At 40.7% G+C, this 22975-nt stretch overlaps 1 protein-coding gene across 2 annotated transcripts in view; it reads right to left on the bottom strand.

Annotated features, from left to right (window-relative positions):
* Nucleotides 1-22975, bottom strand: part of PTPDC1 (protein tyrosine phosphatase domain containing 1) — a 72271-nt gene that overhangs the window by 25925 nt on the left and 23371 nt on the right. For both annotated transcript variants that reach the window (XM_027550343.1, XM_027550344.1), the window contains one exon: nt 19557-19644. In XM_027550343.1, coding sequence (XP_027406144.1) covers nt 19557-19644 — 88 coding nt within the window. The remainder of the gene's footprint in view (nt 1-19556; nt 19645-22975) is intronic.

The following is a 22975-nucleotide window of genomic DNA, read 5'->3' as shown; positions in this document are numbered from 1 at the left end:
ATCTCCTTTAGGATGGACTGGTTGGATCTCCTTGTACTCCAAGGGACTCTCAAGAGTCTTCTCCAACACCATAGCTCAAAAGCATCAATTCTTCAGTTCTCAGCTTTCTTTATAGTCCAACTCTCACATCCATACATGACTACTGGAAAAACTATAGCCTTGACTAGACAGACCTTTGTTGGCGAAGGAACATCTCTGCTTTTTAATATGCTGTCTAGGTTGGTCATTACTTTCCTGCCAAGGAGTGTCTTTTAATTTCATGACTGCAATCACCATCTGCAGTGATTTTGGAGCCCCTCAAAAAATAAAGTCTGACACTGTTTCCACTGTTTCCTATCTATTTGCCGTGAAGTGATGGGACTGGATGTCATGATCTTAGTTTTCTGAATGTTGAGCCTTAAGCCAACATTTTCACTCTCCTCTTTCACTTTCATCAAGAGGCTCTTTAGTTCTTCTCCACTCTCTGCCACAAGGGTGGTGTCATCTGCATATCTGAGGTTATTGATATTTCTCCCAGCAATCTTGATTGCAGTGTGTGCTTCATCCAGCCCAGTGTTTCACATGATGTACTGTGCATATAAGTTAAACAAGCAGGGTGACAGTATACAGACTTGACATACTCTTTTCCCAATCTGGAACCAGTCTGTTGTTCCATGTCCAGTTCTAACTGCTGCTTCCTGACTTGCATACAGATTTCTCAGGAGGCAGATCAGGTGGTCTGGTATTCCCATCTCTTTCAGGATTTTCCAGAGTTTGTTGTGATCCACACAGTCAAAGGCTTTGGCATAGTCAATAAGGTAGAAATAGATGTTCTTCTGGAACTCTCTTGCTTTTTCAATGATCCAGTGGATGTTGGCAATGTGATCTCTGGTTCCTCTGCCTTTTCTAAATCCAGCTTGAACATCTGGAAGTTCACGGTTCACGTATTGTTGAAGCCTGGCTTGGAGAATTTTGAGCATTACTTTGCTAGCATGTGAGATGAGTGCAATCGTGTGGCAGTTTGAGCATTCTTTGGCATTGTCCGTCTTAGGGATTGGAATGAAAACTGACCTTTTCCAGTCCTGTGGCCACTGCTGAGTTTTCCAAATTTGCTGGCATATGGAATGCAGCACTTTCACAGCATCATCTTTTAGGATTTGAAATAGCTCAACTGGAATTCCACCTCCTCCACTAGCTTTGTTCATAGTGATGCTTCCTAAGGCCCACTTGACTTCATATTTCGGGATGTCTGGTTCTAGAGGAGTGATCATACCATTGTGATTATCTGGGTCATGAAGACCTTTTTTGTACAGTTCTTCTATGTATTTTTGCCACCTCTTAATATCTTCTGCTTCTGTTAGGTCCATCCCATTTCTGTCCTTTATTGTGCCCATCTTTGCATGAAATGTTCCCTTGGTATCTCTAATTGTCTTGAAGAGACCTCTAGTCTTTCACATTCTACTGTTTTCCTCTATTTCTTTGCACTGATCACTGAAGAAGGCTTTCTTATCTCTCCTTGCTATTCTTTGGAACTCTGCATTCAAATGGTATATCTTTCCTTTTCTCCTTTGTTTTTTGCTTCTCTTCTTTTCACAGCTATTTATAAGCCCTCCTCAGACAGCCATTTTGCTTTTTTGCACTTCTTTTTCTTGGGGATGGTGTTGATGCTTGTCTCCTGTACAATGTCATGAACCTCTGTCCACAGTGCATCAGGCACTCTATCAGATCTAGTCCCTTAAATCTATTTCTCACTTTCACTGTATAATCATTAAGGGTTTTGATTTAGGTCATACCTGAATGGTCTAGTGGTCTTCCCTACTTTCTTCAATTGATGTCTGAATTTGGCAATAAGAAGTTCATGATCTGAGCCACAGTCAGCTCCTGGTCTTGTTTTTGCTGACTGTATAGAGCTTCTCCATCTTTGAATGCAAAGAATATTTTCAATCTGATTTTGATGTTGAACATCTGGTAATGTCCATGTGCAGAGTCTTCTCTTGTGTTGTTGGAAGAGGGTGTTTGCTATGACCAGTGCATTCTCTTGGCAAAACTCTATTAGCCTTTGCCCTGCTTCATTCTGTACACCAAGGCCAAATTTGCCTGTTACTCCAGGTGTTTCTTGACTTCCTACTTGCATTCTAGTCCCCTATAATGAAAAGGACAAAGTTTTGAGGTGTTAGTTCTAAAATGTCTTGTAGGTCTTCATAGAGCCATTCAACTTCAGCTTCTTCAGTATTACTGGTCAGGGCATAGACTTGGATTATCGTGATATTGAACGATCTGCCTTAGAAACAAACAGAGATCATTCTATTGTTTTTAAGATTGCATCCAAGTACTGCATATCAGATCTTTTGTTGACTACGATGGCTACTCCATTTCTTCTAAGGGATTCTTTCCCACAGTAGTAGACATAATGGTCATCTGAGTTAAATTCACCTGTTCTAGTCCATATTAGTTCACTGATTCCTAAAATGTTGACGTTCATTCTTGCCATCTCCTGTCTGACCGCTTCCAATTTGCCTTGATTCATGGACCTAATATTCCAGGTTCCTATGCAATACTGTTCTTTACAGCATTGGAACTTGCTTCCATCACCAGTCACATCCCACAACTGGGTGCTGTTTTTTCTTTGGCTCTCTCTCTTCATTCTTTCTGGAGTTACTTCTCCACTGATCTCCAGTAGCATATTGGGCACTTACCCACCTGGGGAGTTCATCTTTCAGTGTCATATATTTTTGCCTTTTCATACTGTTCATGGGGTTCTCAAGGCAAGAATACTGAAGTGTTTGTCATTACCTTCTCCAGTGGACCACATTTTGTCAGAACTTTCCACCATGACCCGTCTGTTTTGGGTGGCCTTACAGGGCATGGTTCATAGTTTCATTGAGTTAGATATGGCTGTGGTTCATGTGATTAGATTGGTTAGTTTTCTGTGATTGTGGTTTTCAGTCTGTCTGCCCTCTGATGGAGAAGGATAAGAGGCTTATGGAAGCTTGGGATGATGGGAAAGAGTGACTGAGGGGGAAACTGGGTCTGGTTCTGAAGGGCGGGGCCATGCTCAGTAAATCTTTAATCCAATTTTCTGTTGATGGGTGGAACTGTGTTCCCTCCCTGCTATTTAGTTCAGTTCAGTTCAGTTCAGTCACTCAGTCCTGTCCAACTCTTTGCGACCCCATGAATTGCAGTACGCCAGGCCTCCCTGTCCATCACCAACTCCCGGAGTTCATTCAAACTCATGTCCATCGAGTCAGTGATGCCATCCAGCCATCTCATCCTCTGTCGTCCCCTTCTCCTCCTGTCCCCAATCCCTCCCAGCATCAGGGTCTTTCCCAATGAGTCAACTCTTTGCATGAGGTGGCCAAAGTATTGGAGTTTCAGCTTTAGCATCAGTCCTTCCAATGAACACCCAGGACTGCTCTCCTTCAGGATGGACTGGTTGGACCTCCTTGCACTCCAAGGGACTCTCAAGAGTCTTCTCCAACACCACAGTTCAAAAGCATCAATTCCTCGGTGCTCAGCTTTCTTCACAGTCCATCTGTCACATCCATACATGACCACTAGAAAAAACATATCCTTGACTAGAGGGATCTTTGTTGGCAAAGTAATGTCTCTGCTTTTGAATATGCTATCTAGAGTGGTCATAACTTTCCTTCCAAGGAGTAAGCGTCTTTTAATTTCATGGCTGCAATCACCATCTGCAGTGATTTTGGAGCCCCAAAAAGAAAGTCTGACACTGTTTCCCCATCTATTTCCCATTAAGTGATGGGACCAGATGCCATGATTTTCGTTTTCTGAATGTTGAGCTTTAAGCCAACTTTTTCACTCTCCACTTTCACTTTCCTCAAGGGACTTTTTAGTTCCTCTTCACTTTCTGCCATAAGGGTGGTGTCATCTGCATATCTCAGGTTATTGATATTTCTCCCGGCAATCTTGATTCCAGCTTGTGCTTCTTCCAGCCCAGTGTTTCTCATGATGTACTCTACATATAAGTTAAATAAGCAGGGTGACAATATACAGCCTTGACGTACTCCTTTTCCTATTTGGAACCAGTCTGTTGTTCCATGTCCAGTTCTAACTGTTGCTTCCTGACCTGCATACAGGTTTCTCAAGAGGCAGGTCAGGTGTCGGGTATTCCCATCTCTTTCAGAATTTTCCACAGTTTATTGGGATCTACATAGTCAAAGTCTTTGGCATAGTCAATAAAGCAGAAATAGGTGTTTTTCTGGAACTCTCTTGCTATTTACCTGGGGCCAAACCATGGTGGAGGTAATGAAGATAATGGTGACTTCCTTCAAAAGATGCCATGCATGGACTGCTAAACTCAGTGTGCCAAACCTTGCAGCAGGCCACACACCTCCACTGGAGACTCCTGGAAACTCACAGGCAAGTCTGGGTCAGACTCTTGTGGGGTCATTGCTCCTTTCTCCTGGGTCCTGGTGCACAATGTTCTGTTTGTGCCCTCCAAGTACCTATTTCCCAGTCCTGTGTAAGTTCTGGCAGCTCTATGGTGGGGTTAATGGTGAACTCCTGCAAGAGGGTTTATGCCATACCCAAGTCTGCTGCACCCAGAGCCCCTGTCCCTGTGGCAGTCCACTGCTGACCCTTACCCCCACAGAAGATGCTCAAGCACAGTTCTGTCTCAGTCTCTGTGGGGTCCCTGGGTCCTGGTGCAAACAAGATTTGTTTGAGCCCTCTTAGCATCTCTGGCAGGAATGGGGTTTGATTCTAAACATAATTCGCCACATCTTGCTGGGGCTTCTCTCTTTTGCCCTTGGACTTGGGGTATCTCCTCACAGCTGCTCCAGCACCTATCGTCTTACTGGGGTTTCTCTGACTTGGACATGAGGTATCTCCTCACAGCCGCTGCTCCTGATCTGGGACGTGGGGTATCTCCTCACAGCTGCTCCAGCACCTATCATCTTACTGGGGTTTCTCTGACTTGGACATGGGGTATCTCCTCACAGCCGCTGCTCCTGATCTTGGACGTGGGGTATCTCCTCTCAGCTGCTCCAGCGCCGCGCAGCCGCCACTCGCCGCTCCAGCGCCGCACAGCCGCTGCTTGCCACTCCAGCACCTAAGGTGTCCATAAGTGCGTGGATTTATCTCTGGGCTTTCTATTTTGTTCCACTGATCTATATTTCTGTCTTTGTGTCAGTACTATACTGTCTTGATGACTGTAGCTTTGTAGTATAGTCTGAAGTCAGGCAGGTTGATTCCTCCAGTTCTATTCTTCTTTCTCAAGATTGCTTTGGCTGCTCAAGGTTTTCTGTGTTTCCATACAAGTTGTGAAATTATTTGTTCTAGTTTTGTGAAAAATACTGTTGGTAACTTGATAGGGATTGTATTGAATCTATAGATGGCTTTGGGTACTATACTCATTTTCACTATATTGATTCTTCAAATCCACAAACATGGTATATTTCTCCATATATTTGTATCATTTTTTTATTTCTTTTATAGTTTCTATATATAGGTCTTTTGTTTCTTTAGGTAAATTTATTCCTAAGTATTTTATTCTTTCTGTTGCAATGGTAAATGGGATTGTTTCCTTAATTTTTCTATTTTCTTAGTGTATAGAAATGCAAGGGATTTCTGTGTATTAATTTTATATCCTGCAACTTTAGTATATTCACTGATTAGCTCTAGTAATTTTCTGGTGGTGTCTTTAGGGTTTTCTAAGTAGACGATCATGTCATCTGCAGTGAGAGTTTTACTTCCTTTCCAATCTGGATTCCTTTTCTTTCTTTTTCTTCTCTGATTGCTGTAGCTAGGACTTCCAAAACTATGTTGAATTATAGTGGGGAGAGTGAGCACCCTTGTCTTGTTCCTGATTTTAGAAGAAATTCTTTCAATTTTTCACCATCGAGGATAAAGTTTTCTGTGGGTTTGTCGTTTATGGCTTTTATTCTGTTGAGGCATGTTCCTTCTATACCTGCTTTCTGGGAAGTTTTTATCATAAATGGGTATTGAATTTGGCAAAGGCTTTCTCTGCATCTATTGAGATAATCATTAGTTTTAATCTTTCAATTTGTTAATATGGTGTATCACATTGACTAATTTGCAAATATTGAATCCTTGCATCCCTGGAATAAAGCCCACTTTGTCATGATGTATGATCTTTTTAATATGTTGTTGGATTCTGTTTGCTAGAATTTTGTTGGGGATTTTTGCATCTATGTTCATCAGTGATATTGGGCCTTTATCTGTTTTTATGTGGGAGTGCTCCTGTTCAGCATGCATGTATTCAGTATTTTGGTGCATGGGCTATATTTGGTATGGATGCCTGCCATGTCTTTCCTCAGGGTGTCCCAGCCATTATCTTCTTGGGAGAGGAGGGTGTGTGTGTTTGGTGTTATGGTGACCAGAGCCTGCAGTCAATGTTGGGGCTTGTCAAAGTCAAAGTCCTTGTTCTTTGATAGTCACAGCTCTGTTGGGGGCAGGATTTGCTCCTCAGTTGTAGGAATAGAAGCCTCCAGATCCAGTTCTAGAATGCAGTGTGAGGTAGTCGGGATTAGACTACTCCTTGTAGGAAAGAAGCTGCTGCATATTCCTCTCCAGGACTTGTCCACTGTGCTTAGTGATGTAAACTGCCACCCAGTGTATGCACCCACGAAGTACACTATTGGAGGCACTGTCTTTGGCCCCACTTCCACGGTGGGAAAGCTGGTAATTGGCTCAGATTTTGGTGCTACTTCCATGTGTGTGCAGCCACGAAGTCTGCTGCTGCTCATATTTGACTCACCTCAGCAGTAGGACTGCCAGTAGTCAGCATGGATGTCCCTCAGTCATTGCCCCCACAAAGTTGCAGGCTTCAAAACCCGCCAAAGCTATGCCTTGCATCCACTTGCACTGGTAACTGGCTCAGATTTCAGCCGCTTCCACATGTGGGCAACCTGCTGGCACCTGCATGCTCCTAAATCTTGTAGCAGCAAAATCACTCCTGCTGTTAGCACACTGAGACCAAAGCTACTACTGGCGGGCCATGCCCCTCCCTTTACAAGCTCATTGACAATGGTGCTCCTATGGCAGACCTGGGTTCCATCTTGAACACACATCCCCAGATCATATTTCAGGCCTTTTAGGCTATCTCCACATAGCCAAACCAAGTCCTGTCCCTGGGTCTGTCTGTTGAAGCTCAAGTTGCAGCACTCACCACTGCACTCATCAGCAGGGCCATGATTTGGGCTCGGAAGTGTAGCAAGTTGGCAAGGACCATCTGTGCTGGTCTTTCTCTGCCCTGTCTGCCACAAGCCTGCTGGCACACTCTCTTCTGAGCTTCTGAAGCTCCCTATCTGTCCCAGCTGACTTTTCAGATGATGAAGGAGGTTCCCAGGATGAGGGAACCATTCCTTTTTCATAGTTCCCTCCAAGGGGCACAGGTCTCATCTCAATTATCATTTTTTTCTCTCATTTTATATGTTGATCTTTCTTGCAGTTGGGGTTGTATGAGATCTTCTGCCTGCATTCAGTAGGTATTCAGTGAGAATTACTCTAAATGTAGATGTATTTTTGAGGTATTTGTGGGAAGAGGTAAGCTCCATGTCCTTCTACTCTGCCATCTTGTTTTCTCTCAGATTTTTTGAGTTAATTTTCATACATGGTAGAAGGTAAGAGTCCAACATCATTTTTTTTTTTTTTTTGCATGTGCACACAGTTTTCTCACTACTAACTGATAAAAAGATTATTTTTTTCCCACTGAATAGCCTTGGCACCCTTGTCAAAAATCACTGACCACATTTGCAAGGTTTTTTCTCCTGGGATAGCTTTTCCATTCCATTTGTTTGTATGTCTTTCTGTATGCCAATACCACACCATTTTAACTACTGTATCTTTGTAGTAAGTTTTGAAGTCAAGATGCAAGTTCTTAAACTTTGTTCTTGTTTTTCAAGATTATTTGGTAATTTGGGGGTCTTTCAATAGTCCATGCAGATTTTGGGGTGAATTTTTCTATTTCTGCAAAGAAATCATTGGGATTTCTGATAGTGACTGCATTGAATCTGTAGATTCTGTTGGGTTGTACTGACATCTTAGCAATTCTTCCAAATCATGAACACAGCATGTCTTTTCATTTATTTAAATCTTTAATTTTTTTTCAGCAATATTCTATAGTTTTCAACAAAGTACACTGAAAATACTGGACCCCTGACTGCCCTAAGCCCATCTCCTTTGTTCCAGAGGTTCCATGCTGAGAAAGGTAAGCCCTCAAAAAAGGATAAGAACAAACCTCAAAGACTGGCCTTGGTCAAATGAAGCTTAAAGAGGACACACCCAAAGAGACCTATGCCAAAAGTCATGGGTGGAAGTGGGTTTGGCTATAAATGGGCACCAGAAGGAATCTTTGTATTGATGGAACTGTCCTGTATCTTGACTATAACAATGTCAGTATACTGTCTGTGAAATAGTACTATATTTTGTAAGATGGTTACTGTTGGTAGAAACTGAGTAAAGGGTAAATGAGATATTTTTGTACTATTTCTTACAACTGCATGCTAGTACTTAATTATCTCAATATTTTAATTAAAAATGTATATACAATCAAAGAAAAAAGTCACAAGGCAGGCTAAGTGAGGGTGATTTAGCAGAGGTCAGAGCTAACACAGGAAGATATCTAATAGCATATGATACACGATCTGGCAGGATGTAGGCCCCATGTGAAAAAAAAAGAGCTAAACTAGATGATGGCTGAGCAGGTCTGGGAGACTGGTTATGAAAACGAGGGCTGAATAAATAAGCAAACATATTGGGGATAATAAGAGCCAGGTTTCTCACTCTTGGAGAAAAAAATTGTAAACATAAAAACAGGCAAAACTAGAATGATGGTATAGTGTTGGATTAGAATATGAAGTACCAATATGAATCCATGGTTTTCAATATGCCTAGATAAAAACAAAAGTAACTACAAGTGTATACACATACATGCATATATACATACACTAACATAAGTTGCCAAAGATTATAGTATCATATTTGAGCACCAAACAAATGATAGTAAAGGATGATATTCCACTGAACAAAGTAGTAATCTACACTGAAATAACTAAACAAATAAAAGCTAAGGGAAAGTTCTTCCTCACAGCAGAATGCTAACTAAGAAATGCCAAAGGAAAGAAGGAATTAGAAAATCTCCATTCAGTTATCTGTGATAGTAGTAATTAAAAGCTGAAACTACTGAGTAAAAGCTGGATGAGGACCAGGATATATACAAGGTCTCAGTGGATCTCTCCATAAAATGTTGGGAAAAAGAATAATGTATAATAGGTAAATCTTTGGCAGATACAACTTTACTGATGTGATCAAACTTAACATTTCCAGTTTTATGACAAAATGGTATCTTGAATTGCTTGACAGGATGGAGAATACAAAAAGCACAGAATCACTTCTGTGATATTTCTGCCAAAAATTTCAATCTTATGATGAAACAGTAGACAAACTCAAACTGAGAAACACACTGCAAAATAACTAGCCTGTAATCTTCATAAAGGTCAAGAAAGGACTAATTATGGTCACTAAAAGAAGTTGAAAAAACATGACAAGTAACCTTTTGGTACTAAAAGATATTACAGACAGTTGATAAAATCTGAATGAGGGTCTCCGGTTGAAAAATACATAGAAAATTTTTTGTGCTTTTCTGTATGTTGGAAATGATTTCAAAATAAAAGAAATGACATTATAAGAAGAGGGACAATCTGACAACATGAGAATTCTGATGAAAGAATATAGCACCTTCTGTGAAATATCATGCCAATAAAAAAACCTGACTATAGACTCTACATCTTTCTATCAATTCAATTTATAGTAAATAGTATTAGGATATAATCAGCAAAATATAGTTTATGGCAAAATCTACAGAGTAAAAAATCTGATTTCCTCAATAAATAAAGTGTAAGGAAAAAGAGATTGTGGGAAATCCAAATTTAAAAGAGATGTAAGATATATCTCAATCATGTATGATGTATGAAATCACATATACTGCTGGATCTCAATTTAAAGATACATCTATGAGACAAGTAGAAATCTTAGCAATGTTTAGATATCTAAGAGACTATTGTTAACTTTTTTAGTTATTGCAATGATGATATACAGTTAATGAATCAAATGAAGTAATATGGAGGTAGGGGAAATGAGTGGAGGAAGATAGTGACCTGATAGGTTAAAGTTGGGTGATGATACCTACTTAGGGGATGGTACCTCCTTAGGGGATGGTACCTCCATGGCAGGTGGGTGGTACCCACCTGGAAATCTTTATTGTACTCTGTATACTTCTGGGAATATTTGAAATTTCCCCAAAATAAGTTTTCCCCTCCAAAAGTAGTAGAACCAAGATTGTTTAATTCCAAAGCTAATTCAATATTTACTGAATTTCTAATTTTCCTTTAAAAATCATTTAAGTATTTTATTTATATACCCCTTAGTTAGAATTTCTCATCACCTATTAGTCAACATTTAAAAAATATACTAGCCTTATCCCAATGTTAACTTAATAATGTATAACTGACTGTCTTCATAAATGAGATGCACTTTAGGAAAGTTACATATAAAGTTTTTAAAAGTTTTTCTAATTTTTCCTAATTAAAAATTAGGTACACTTACACAATAAGGAAGATTTTATTTTAAAAAAAAAAATGCTTTTGGAAAGGTAAAAATCAGCTTAGTGAGTGGATGACAATAGGGGTTACAACCTTCCTGGGGACATTTGGAAATGTATATGATTTTTTGATAGTCATGTGACCTAGGGACAGTACTAGATGAGGGCAAAGATACTAAATGTCTTCAATGCTAAGGGCTCTCCTGTACAATCAAGAGTTGCTTTGCCTCAAAAGCCAAGAGAATCCCAAGTGAGAAACACCAACTAAGACATAACGTTCCAATTGAAGAAAGGGAAAAAGGCTAATCGAATTCTTACATTCATTAACTGTAAAGTACATAGGGGAAAACCCCTCTACCAGAGAAGCAACAAACTGACACCATTATGAAAGCATTTGTTTTAGATACCTCTTCTTTCTAAAATCAGGGAGATGAATATGTAGTTAAGTCTGGCACATAGAAGTTGTCCACAGATGGTAGTTATCAGAAGTATTAGTCCCTTTAGAGTCAGACACAGCACAGACAGATGGAGGATCTATAAAGATCTGGAATTTACTTTTAAAGCTTTTTATTTTATATTGGAGTATAGCCAATTAACAATGTTGTGACAGTTTCAGGTAGACAAGGTCAGAAGTGCAAAACATTGGTTTTCTTGATGAAAGACAGCTCTCTCTGGTGGAGTGGATAGATTCTAATAAGAAGCATAACCAACTTCACGAACCAATTATTCCCAGCAAGCATTTAACTCCAATACCTTTAGACCTTTATTTCTTAACTTCTTCTTATATTATCAAATCCATACTCAGAAGGGGAAAATCCTTCCAAGATCCCTAAACAGGAGCACTAAAATGAACTTGAGCAAAATCCAAAGTAGGCAGTAAGAAAATCATACAAGGGGTACTGCCAAGAAAAATTATTCAACATGTTTCTTGGTTAACTGCTAGTGGTAGTAGCAAGACCAGTGATGCCAAAGTGGCAGGAAATCGGGTTGTACTTCCAGCTCAGAGCTTTCAACAGTAGGAAAGAGAGAGGGTGAGTGTGGCAGTAAGAGTTTGAGTAACATCACCTTTCCTTTCCTGGGAAGCTTTGTAAGAATCAGAACTGTAAGGCCATGACAGAGAGAAAAAGACAGAGAAGAAGGGCTAGCATGCCTCTGAATGGGCTTTATAAGTGACACTGATGAGTAACAGAAGAATGAAATGAAAGATCGAACTGCAAGCAGGTGCTTGATGAGAGGAACAGCCAGATAATTTAAGAGGAAAATGAAGGAGACAAACATTGTTTTCAACATTGCTCCTTAAAAGACTAAGGAGAGAGTGGCCAAGATGGCAGAGTAGAAAGACCCTGAGCCTACCTCCTCTCATGAACACACCAAAATCATAACTATATGCAGAAAAAGCATGGATGAAAAAGACTGGAACCTACCAGAAATGATCTTCTACAACTAAAAACAGAGACAGAACCAAGAGATGGGTGGGATGGGTGGACTCAAAATATAATCAAATTGCATACCACAGGTGGATGATCCTGGAGGAGGACATGGCAACCCACTCCAGCATTCTTGCAGGGGAAATCCCATGGACAGAGGAGCCTGGAATGCTATGGTCCATGGGGTTGCAAGGAGTTGGACATGACTGAAGCCAACTGAGCACAGGTGGATGACCCACCAACTGGAGAGTAACTATACTGCAGAGTGAGTAAGTGTTCTAAATCCTACATGGGGCTCCACAGCCCTGTATGATAACCCTCCAGAGCATTTGGTTTCGAACACCAGTGGGGCATTTCAGGAGCCCCAAAGAACTGTGGGAAAAGAGACTTTACTCTTAAGGGAAACACATAAAATCACACACACCAAGATCCAGGGCAAAACTAGTCATTTGACAAGAGCCTGAGCCAGATCCACCTGCTGGTCATGGTGAATCTCCTGCAGAGGTCAGGGCAGCTGTAGTTGACCCTCTTTGGCAGTCACACTTGGCAACATTCTTCCAGGTGAATACTACTGTTGGTAGCTGCCATATTGGCTGACTAGTGGTAAAACGGGCTTCATCCAACAGCCTGTACGGACTAGAGCTGGGCTACCTCAGGCCAAACAACTAACTGTGGAGGGACACAGAACACTCCTAAGCAGACAGGCTTTCCAAAGACTTCCTGAGCCCACAGCCACCTCTAAAATATGCCCCTGACATGGCCCTTCCCACCATTGGGCCAGGACCCAGCTTCACCCACCAGTAGGCAGGCACCAGGCCTTCCCCCCAGGAAGCCTGCACTAGTCTCTAGAATAGCTTCACTTACCACAAGGAGCAGACACCAGATCAAAGGAAACAATAATCCTGCAGCTTGCAGATCCAGGACACTCACAGAAGGCCAGATCGTACCTTGGGAGCAGCTGGGCTCTGGCTGTGTCCACTACCAGGCCAACACAAGCTTCAGGACATCTCAGACTCCATAACCAAGTCCAGGAACCAACCCGCCCACCCCTACCACCAACTACCTGAAGCAAGTTCTGGGATCCCTGGTCCTATAATCGGACTCCAGGAACTGGCTCTGCCTACCAGTAGACCAGCACTAACCACAGGATCTGGCTTTAACAACCAGTGGCCAAGCAACAGCCCTGGAGTCTTCGGGACCTGGTTTCTGCCACCAGTGAGCCAGCACTAGCCATGAGGCTCCCTAGGGTTCTGTAGCCAGCTGCCTTGTGACCAGACCTTGTGCTGTCTTGCTAAACAGCAACCAGCAGCATTTGGACAATGCGGGGTCTGAAAGCCAAATGGGCTAGGGGCCAATAAAGCCTACAAGACTGTACATATAGCCCCCATAACAGAAGAACCCACACACCCATCTCAGGGAGAAACCCTAGAGCATCTAGCTTAGATGACAAGAGACAAATGTACTGCTGAGACACATAGGACATCTCCCACAGGCCACTTCTCACAGGTCAAGAAACATAACTAACTTACCACATACATGAAAATACAAATAACAACTTACACAAAGTGAGATGGCAAAGGAAAATGTTCCAGATGAAGGAACAAGATAAAACTCCAGAAGAAAAACTAAGTAAAGTGGAGACAGTCAATCTACTCAAGAAATAGTTCAGAGGAGCAATCCTAAAGATGATGGAAGAACTTGGGAGAAGAATGTATGCACAGAGTGATAAGTCAGAAGTTTTTAAACAAAGTCTTAAAAAATATAAAGAGTGACCAAACACAGTTAAAGAATGTAGTAGTTGAAATGTACACTAAAAGAATTTAATAGCAGACTAAATGATACAGAGGAATGGATCAGCAAGCTAGAAGACAAATGGTGGAAATCACTGGCTCTGAACAGAAAAAAGAATAAAAAGAAAAGACGGCAATTAAAGAGATCTCTGAGACAACATCAAGTGCAATGATATTTGCATTATAGAGGTCCCAGAAGAAGACAGAGAGAGAAAAGGCCTGAGACGATACCTGAAGATATAATAGCTGAAAACTTTCCTAACCTGGGAAAGGAAAACATTCACTCAAGTCTAAGAAGTGCAGAGTCCCACCAGGATTATTCCAGAGGAAAACACCAAGCAAGACATCTTGCAATCAAAATGACACAAGTTAAAGAGAGAATATTAAAAGTAGCAAGGAAAAAGCAACAAGTTATATACAAAGGAACTCTCATAAGTTTATCAGCTGATTTTTTAGCAGAAATTCTGCAGGCCAAAAAGGAGTGGCAGGAAGTACTTAATGTGATGAAAGGGAAAAACCTACAACCAAGAATGCTCAGCAAGGCTCTTGTTCAGATTTGATGTAGAAATCAAGAGTTTTACAGACAAGCAAAAGCTAAAAGCTAACTTTTAATTTAAAAGTTAAATGTAAACTGACTGAATGCTCCAAGCAAAAGACACAGAGTCCCTGAGTGGAAACAAAAACAAGTTCCATAAATATGATGCCTACAAGAGACTCACTTGAGATCTAGAGACACATACAGACTAAAATGGGACAGGAAAAGTTATTTCAGGAAAATGGAAATCAAAAGAAAGCTGGAGTAGCAATACTTACACTGTTACAACAAAGCACACAATGATCCAGGGAACAAACGAAGAAGAAGATTTACAAATTGTAAATATATGTACTCAACATAGGAGCACCTAAATACATAAAGCAAATATGAATATACATAAAGGAAGAAATTTACAGTATCACAGAAATACTAAGGGACTTTAAATCCCCACATCAATGGTAACAACACTTACATAAGGGTATAAGATTAGATATCAATTACAAGGAAAAAAAAGGTGTAAAAAACACAAACAAATAGAGGCTAAACAAAACACTTCTAAATAATCAAGCACTCACTCAGCAAGCGAAACTACAAAAATGATGAAAAGACAACATGTAGAATGGGAAAATAACTGCAAATGAAGCAACTGATAAAGGATTAATTTCTAAGACATATAAGCAGCTCATGACAGCTCAATATCAGAAAAATAAACAACCTAAACAAAAAATGGGCAAAAGACCTAAACAGGTATTTCTCCAAAGAAGACATACAGATGGCCTATAAACACATGCTGCTGCTGCTGCTAAGTCACTTCAGTCGTGTCCGACTCTGTGCGACCCCATAGACAGCAGCCCAGCAGGCTTCCCCGTCCCTGGGATTCTCCAGGCAAGAACACTGGAGTGGGTTGCCATTTCCTCCTCCAATGCATGAAAGTGAAAAGTGAAAGTGAAGTTGCTCAGTTGTGTCCGACTCTTCACAACCCCATGGACTGCAGCCTACCAGGCTCCTCCGTCCATGGGATTTTCTAGGTAAAAGTATTGGAGTGGGGTGCCGTTGCCTTCTCCGATAAACACATGAAAGATGCTCAAAATGGCTTATTATTAGAGAAATGTAAAGCAAAACTACAGTGAGGTATCTTCTAATACCAGTCAGAATCACTTCAGTTCAGTCGCTCAGTCACGTCCGACTCTTTGCGACCCCATGGACTGCTGCACACCAGGCCTCCCTGTCCATCACCAACTCCCAGAGCTTACTCAAACTCATGTCCAATGAGTCAGTGATGCCATCCAACCATCTCATTCTCTGTCGTCCCCTTCTCCTCCTGCCCTCAATCTTTCCCAGCATCAGGGTCTTTTCAAATGAGTCAGTTCTTCACATCAGGTGGCCAAAGTATTGGAGTTTCAGCTTCAACATCAGTCCTTCCAATGAATATTCAGGACTGATTTCTGTTAGGATGGACTGGTTGGATCTCCTTGCAGTCCAAGGGACTCTCAAGAGTCTTCTCCAACACCACAGTTCAAAAGCATCAATTCTTTGTTGCTCAGCTTTCTTTAAAGCCAACTCTCACATCCACACATGACTACTGGAAAAACCATAGCCTTGATTAGATGGACCTTGTTTGGCAAAGTAATGTCTCTACTTTTTAATATGTTGTCTAGGTTGCTTATAACTTTTCTTCCAAGGAGCAAGCATCTTTTAATTTCAGGGCTGCAATCACCATCTGCAGTAATTTTGAAGCCCAAAAAAATAAAGTCTCTCACGGTTTCCATTGTGTCCCCATCTATTTACCATGAAGTGATGGGGCTGGATGCCATCATCTTAGTTTTCTGAATGTTGAGCTATAAGCCAACTTTTTCACTCTCCTCTTTCACTTTCATCAAGAGGCTTTTTAGTTCTTCTTCACTTTCTGCCATAAGGGTGGTGTCATCTGCATATCTGAGGTTATTGATAGTTCTCCCGGCAATCTTGATTCCAGATTGTGCTTCATCCAGCCCAGCATTTCTCATGATATACTCTACATATAAGTTAAATAAGCAGGGTGACAATATACAGCCTTGACGTACTCCTTTCCCTATTTGGAACTGGGCTGTTGTGCCATGTCCAGTCCTAACTGTTGCTTCCTGGCCTACATATAGGTTTCTCAAGAGGCAGGTCAGGTGGTCTGGTATTCCCATCTCTTTCAGGATTTTCCAGAGTTTGTTGTGATCCACACAGTCAAAGGCTTTGGCATAGTCAATAAAGCAGAAATAGATGTTTTTCTGGAACTCTCTTGCTTCTTTGATGATCCAACGGATGTTGGCAATGTGATCTCTGGTTCCTCTGCCTTTTCTAAATCCAGCTTGAACATATGGAAGTTTGCAGTTCACACATTGTTGAAACCTGGCTTAGAGAATTTTGAACATTACTTTACTAGCATGTGAGATGAGTGCAACTGTGTGGTAGTTTGAGCATTCTTTGGCATTGTCCGTCTTAGGGATTGGAATGAAAACTGACATTTCCAGTTCTGTGGCCACTGCTGAGTTTTCCAAATTTGCTGGCATATTGAATGCAGTACTTTCACAGAATCATCTTTTAGGATTTGAAATACTTCAACTGGAATTCAATTACCTCCACTAGCTTTGTTTGTAGTGATGCTTCCTAAGGCCCATTTGACTTCACATTCCAGCATGTCTGGCTCTAGGTGAATGATCACACTATCATGATTATCTGGGTCAGGAAGACCTTTTTTGTATACTTTCTCTGTGTATTCCTGCCACCTCTTCTTCATATCTTCTGCTTCTGTTAGGTCCATACCATTTCTGTCCTTTATTGAGCCCATCTTTGCATGAAATGTTCCCTTGGTATCTCTAATTTCTTGAAGAGATCTCTAGTCTTTCCCATTCTATTGCTTTCCTCTATTTCTTTGCATTGATCACTGAAGAAATCTTTCTATCTCTCCTTGCTATTCTTTGGAACTCTGCGTTCAGTTCAGTTCAGTTCAGTTGCTCAGTTGTGTCTGACTCTTTGCAACCCCATGAAGTGCAGCACACCAGGCCTCCCTGTCCATCACCAACTCCCAGAGGCCACCCAAACCCATGTCCATTGAGTCGGTGACACCATCCAACCATCTCATCCTCTGTCATCCCCTTCTCCTCCTGCCCTCAATCTTTCCCAGCATCAGGGTCTTTTCAAATGAGTCAGCTCATGACATCAGGTGGCCAAAGTATTGGAGTTTCAGCTTCAACATCAGTCCTTCCAATGGACACCCAGGACTGATCTCCTTTAGGATAGACTGGTTGGATCTCCTTGCAGTCCAAGGGACTCTCAAGAGTCTTCTCCAACACCACAGTTCAAAGCATCAATTCTTCAGCACTCAGCTTTCTTTATAGTCCAACTCTCACATCCATACATGACCACTGTAAAAACACAGCCTTGACTACATAGACCTTTCTTGACAAAGTAATGCAAATGGGTATATCTTTCCTTTTCTCCTTTGCCTTTTGCTTCTCTTCTTTTCTCAGCTATTTATAATGCCTCCTCAGACAACCACTGCCCATTTCTTTTTCCTGGGGATGGTCTTGATCACTGCCTCCTGTACAATGTCACGAACCTCCGTCGATAGTTCTTCAGGCACTCTGCCTAACAGATCTAATCCCCTGAATCTATTTGTCACTTCCACTGGATAATCGTAAGGAATTTGATTTAGGTCATATGTGAATGGTCTAGTGGTTTTACCTTCTTTCTTCAATTTAGGTCTGAATCTGGCAATAAGAAGTTCAAGATCTGAGCCACACTCAGCTCCAGGTCTTGTTTTTGCTGACTGTATAGAGCTTCTGAAACTTTGGCTGAAAATAATAGAATCAATCTGATTTCAGTATTGTCCATCTGGTGATGTCCATGTGTAGTCTTCTCTTGCGTTGTTGGAAGAGGGTGTTTGCTATGACCAGTGCATTCTCTTGGCAAAAACCAATCAGAATGGTCATTATCAAAAAGTCTACAAACCTTAAATGTTAGAGAGGATATGCAGAAAAGGGAACCCTCCTGCAAAGCTGGTGGAAAAGTAAACTGATACAGCCATTATGGAGATTTCTTAAGAAGCTAGGAATAAATCTACCATATAACGCAGCACTCCCACTACTGGGGATATACCCTGATAAAACCACAATTCAAAAAGACACACATAACCCAGTGTTCATTGCAACACTACTTACAATAGCCAGGACACAGAAGGAACCTAGATGTCCATCAACAGATGAATGGATAAAGAAGATGTACATATATACAATGGATTATTAAGCCATAAAAATAAATGAGCTTCCCTGGCAGCTCAGCTGGTAAAGAATCTGCCTGCAATGTATGAGACCTGGGTTCAATCCCTGGGTTGGGAAGATCCCCTGGAGATGGGAACGGCTACCCACTCCAGTATTCTGGCCTGGAGAATTCCATGGACTATATATATAGTCCATAGGGTCATGAATTTGAGTTAGTGGTAGTGAGGTAGATGAACTTAGAGCTTGTTATACAGAGTGAAGTAAGTCAGTACATATCATATAGTAAATGTATATATACAGAATTTAGAAAAATGATACTGATGAACCTATCTGCATGGGAGTAATGGAGACACAGATGTAGAGAATGGACTTGTGGAGATAGTGGGGAAGAAGAGGGTGGGACGAATGGAGACAGTAGCATTGACATATATACAGTATCATGGGTAAAACACATAGCTGGTGGAAGTTGCTATAGAACACAGAGAGCCCAGCCCAGTGCTCTGGATGACCTGGTAGGGTGGGATGGGGGAGGGGAGGGAGGCTCAAGAGGGAGGTGATATATGTATGCTGCTGCTGCTGCTGCTGCTAAGTCGCATCAGTCGTGTCCGACTCTATGCGACCCCATAGACGGCAGCCCACCAGGCTCCCCCGTCCCTGGGATTCTCCAGGCAAGAACACTGGAGTGGGTTGCCATTTCCTTCTCCAATGCATGAAAGGGAAAAATGAAAGTGAAGTCGCTCAGTCGTGTCCGACTCTTCGAGACCCCATGGTCTGCAGCCTACCAGGCTCCTCCATCCATGGGATTTTCCAGGCAAGAGTACTGGAGTGGGGTGCCACTGCCTTCTCCAATTTATGTATAATTATGGCTTATTCAAGTTGTTGTATGGCAGAAACCAACACAAGATTATAAAGCAATTTTCCTCCAATTAAAAAATAAATTTAAGAAAAAATAAAATAAAGTATAAATTAATAAGAAAAAAAAAGAACTATTACCTTTCATGTTTGCAGCATATCCACTGTTATTCGCCAATGTAGAATATGGTTGTTCATTTTGAGGCAAGGCTCCTGCAGCCATGGTAGTCTGTTGGAGAGAAAAGATTACTTTTTGAAGTTTTGCCTATGGAATATTTATTTGCTAATCACCTAAAATGTGCTAGTCTTCTACTGTCTAATACAGCAGTCATTAGCTAAGTGGTTACTGAGCATTTAAACTGTGGCTAGTATAGATCTGAGATATGCTATAGATATAAACTATAAGATTTTGGAGAATGGCACAAAAAATGTAAAACATTTAATTTTTTATACTGATTTTACATTTAAATATTTTAAAATATATTAGGTTAAATAAATTATTAAAATTATTTTTCTGATTCTTTTTGTTGTTACTGGAGAATCCAAATTTGAATATGTAGCTCATATAATATTCTACTGGACAGTGTTGTGCTAGACTGTAAGGAAATGATAGAAAAAAATAAGACCTACTCTTCCTGTACATTTATAGACTGTTGGGAAGATAAGATGTAGACACAAATAATGCTAACGTGCTAAGTGTCACAAGGCAGTCTGGGACAAGCAAGAGGGCTGCCCAATTTGAGGGCAGGTGTAATGCTTAAAAAAGGAATTTGTACTTGAACTAGGCTCAAGGGGTAACATTTATTGTGGACAGGATGGTACACTACGCAATTAAACAGAATCCCTCCTTCTTTACTAATTCAATTCAGTGAGAGTTACTGAATTTATGACTTTACAGTTAACAGTATTCATCTATCTCATGGTAAATTATATGGCTAAGTAACCATTGTGTTGCTATGGTTTCCACTGAGGAAAGTTAAGTAAATCTTTTAACGTGTCAAAAAGCAAAAATCATCACTTTTCTGAAGCCCCTATTATGTGTCAGATTGTGAAATAAACAAAACACATATTGATTTCTGCTCCCTGGTTCCTGACACAGAGCAACTAGACACCTGTAAATTCCTAAGTGATAAGGACTTTAGGAGACTCTTTGTTCTAGTTCTAATGGGGTAACTCTTAACTCTAGGTGGGCTACTGGATGGCTCCTGGATGGGGGCTGGTCACCAGAAAGCCATGATTAGAAACTTGGAATTTTCTAGAAGGGGAGAGTTAATGGCGATACAGCAGAAAGTCACATACAGTACTAAATTTTTTTTCCTAAATAACGATCTTAATATTTTTCTTTGAAAAGCCATGTTTATTGTTTGAGCATCAATGACTAGGGGATCAAAGACTAATTTTTATGTGATTGTTAATTTTTAAAAAATGCTTTAAAAATCTGTTGAAAATTTTGGCACCAGTAAACTAAGTGGTAATTAACACACACACACACAGAAGTCACTCAGTCGTGTCCAACTCTTTGCGACCCCATGGATTATAGCCCACCAGGCTCCTCAGTCCATGGGATTTTCCAGGCATGAATACTGGAGTGGGTTACCGTTTCCTTCTCCAGGGGATCTTCCTGACCCAGGGATTGAACCCGGGTCTCCCGCATTGTAGGCAGACGCTTTACCGTCTGAGCCACCAGGGAAGCCCCAGGTGGTAATTAAATACAGTCTTAATATTTTCCTTGGAGCATTTATTTTTGTGGAAAAAAAAAAAAAAAACACTTCACAAATTTCAGTGACCCTCTGACAATTTCAAATTCACTAAAATTTTATTTCTAAAATCAAGTTTTATATGTTCAATAGGTATAAAATTTTCAAGTCCTACTTGATGAAACGGTCTCCCTTCAAAAGAAATACAGAAATTAAAATCATAGATGTACTCTACCATGAAAGATAAAAGAAATTCCTGCAATATTCATATCACAAATCTGGTATCATACTAATATGAAATTTATAATGTACATAATATTTCAAACAAATATTAGACAAAGACAAGAAGTCAATGGACTAATGGAACAAGTTGTTCCAGGAAACTCATTAGCAAAAATTTAATTTAAAAGAATACCCACTAAGATCAGATTTACAATATTTTTACCATATTACTTTTCAAAATTCTGGACCTTTAAAACATATTTTGACCCCCAAAAAACAATTATCACCATTTTAGAACCATGGGATTTTTAGAGCAGTCAGAATTGTTGTTCGGTAGATGAGGAGTTATGAAGCATGTCCCAGGTGATCCAGCATGTGGTGACAAGACAGACCTCCCTGTCACTTTTTCTGTTAAGTCTTTCCTGAAGCCACCCTAAGCTCTTCAGCTGTGATGTAATAAAATGTGACTACTGGACTGGCTCCCCTGCACACCATGGGGTCTCAAAAGGAGAAGCCATGACTTGCTCTTCTCTGATGTAAGGGACACATTCACTGCATACATATCTCTTGAGGTGAAATGGCATATTAGACGACTTTCATGGATCTAACACCTAAAACCCATTGAAAACATCACTTTAGGAACTTCCCTGGTAGTCCAGTGGTTAAGACTCCACACTTTCAATGTAGGGGAAGGGGTTTGATCCCTGGTCTGGAAATTAAGATCCCATGTCGCTAAGAGTTGGATACGACTGAGCGACTTCACTTTCATGCATTGGAGAAGGAAATGGCAACCCACTCCAGTGTTCTTGCCTGGAGAATCCCAGGGACGGGGGAGCCTGGTGGGCTGCCATCTATGGGGTCGCACAGAGTCGGACACGACTGAAGTGACTTAGCAGCAGCATGCTGCACAGAGTGGCCAAAGAAACAACCCCCAAAATGGCTTTAAATAGTGTTGAATTAATCTTATCCCTTTGGGTAGTAAAAAGTACAAATAAGATCGTGGACTATATTAAAACTTTCTTCTCAACTTGGCCCTCAGAAACTCAAATTTGTGAGGAACCTCAGAAGTCCTCTATTAGAATCCTAACCCATATGAGCATTCTCTCCACAATGTCTTTGAAAATTAACAGTGACATCATCACATAATTCTAGTAGAAAACTCTTTTTATGTGGCTACTCTGTAAATATCTGCTCTGAGACCACACAGAATAATAAACCCTTTGTTCCACATATCTAAAGCTGGCTAGCGATCATGTACTCTCGCATTACATCTTCCCAGACTATCCACCCGCAGATCTTCTCCTCCACATTTTTCATATGTAATGGTTCTAGACCTCATAGACATGGATGCCCTTTCTATTTAAATTCTATAGTTATTCATATCCTAGTACCCAGAGCTGAGATCTAACCCTCAGATGGGCTGTAATCATCAAAAATTAAAACAAAAACCATCAGCTCCCCTGTCTGCACAGTGTATGTGGTTTACTATCACATTAGTGTTTTCAGAAGTCCCAAGACACATCAAGACACTTTTTTAAAAAAAGGCTAAAAATGATTTGCAATACATTTTGAGGTTAAAAAGTGGACCTTCAAACACAGATAATTAAGCATATATAAAAGTTTACAAAGAAATAAATGGTA

The sequence above is a fragment of the Bos indicus x Bos taurus genome, chromosome 8 (assembly GCF_003369695.1).
Source record: "Bos indicus x Bos taurus breed Angus x Brahman F1 hybrid chromosome 8, Bos_hybrid_MaternalHap_v2.0, whole genome shotgun sequence".
Taxonomy (NCBI): Eukaryota; Metazoa; Chordata; class Mammalia; order Artiodactyla; family Bovidae; genus Bos; species Bos indicus x Bos taurus.
This window is presented reverse-complemented; position numbering and strand designations above follow the sequence as displayed.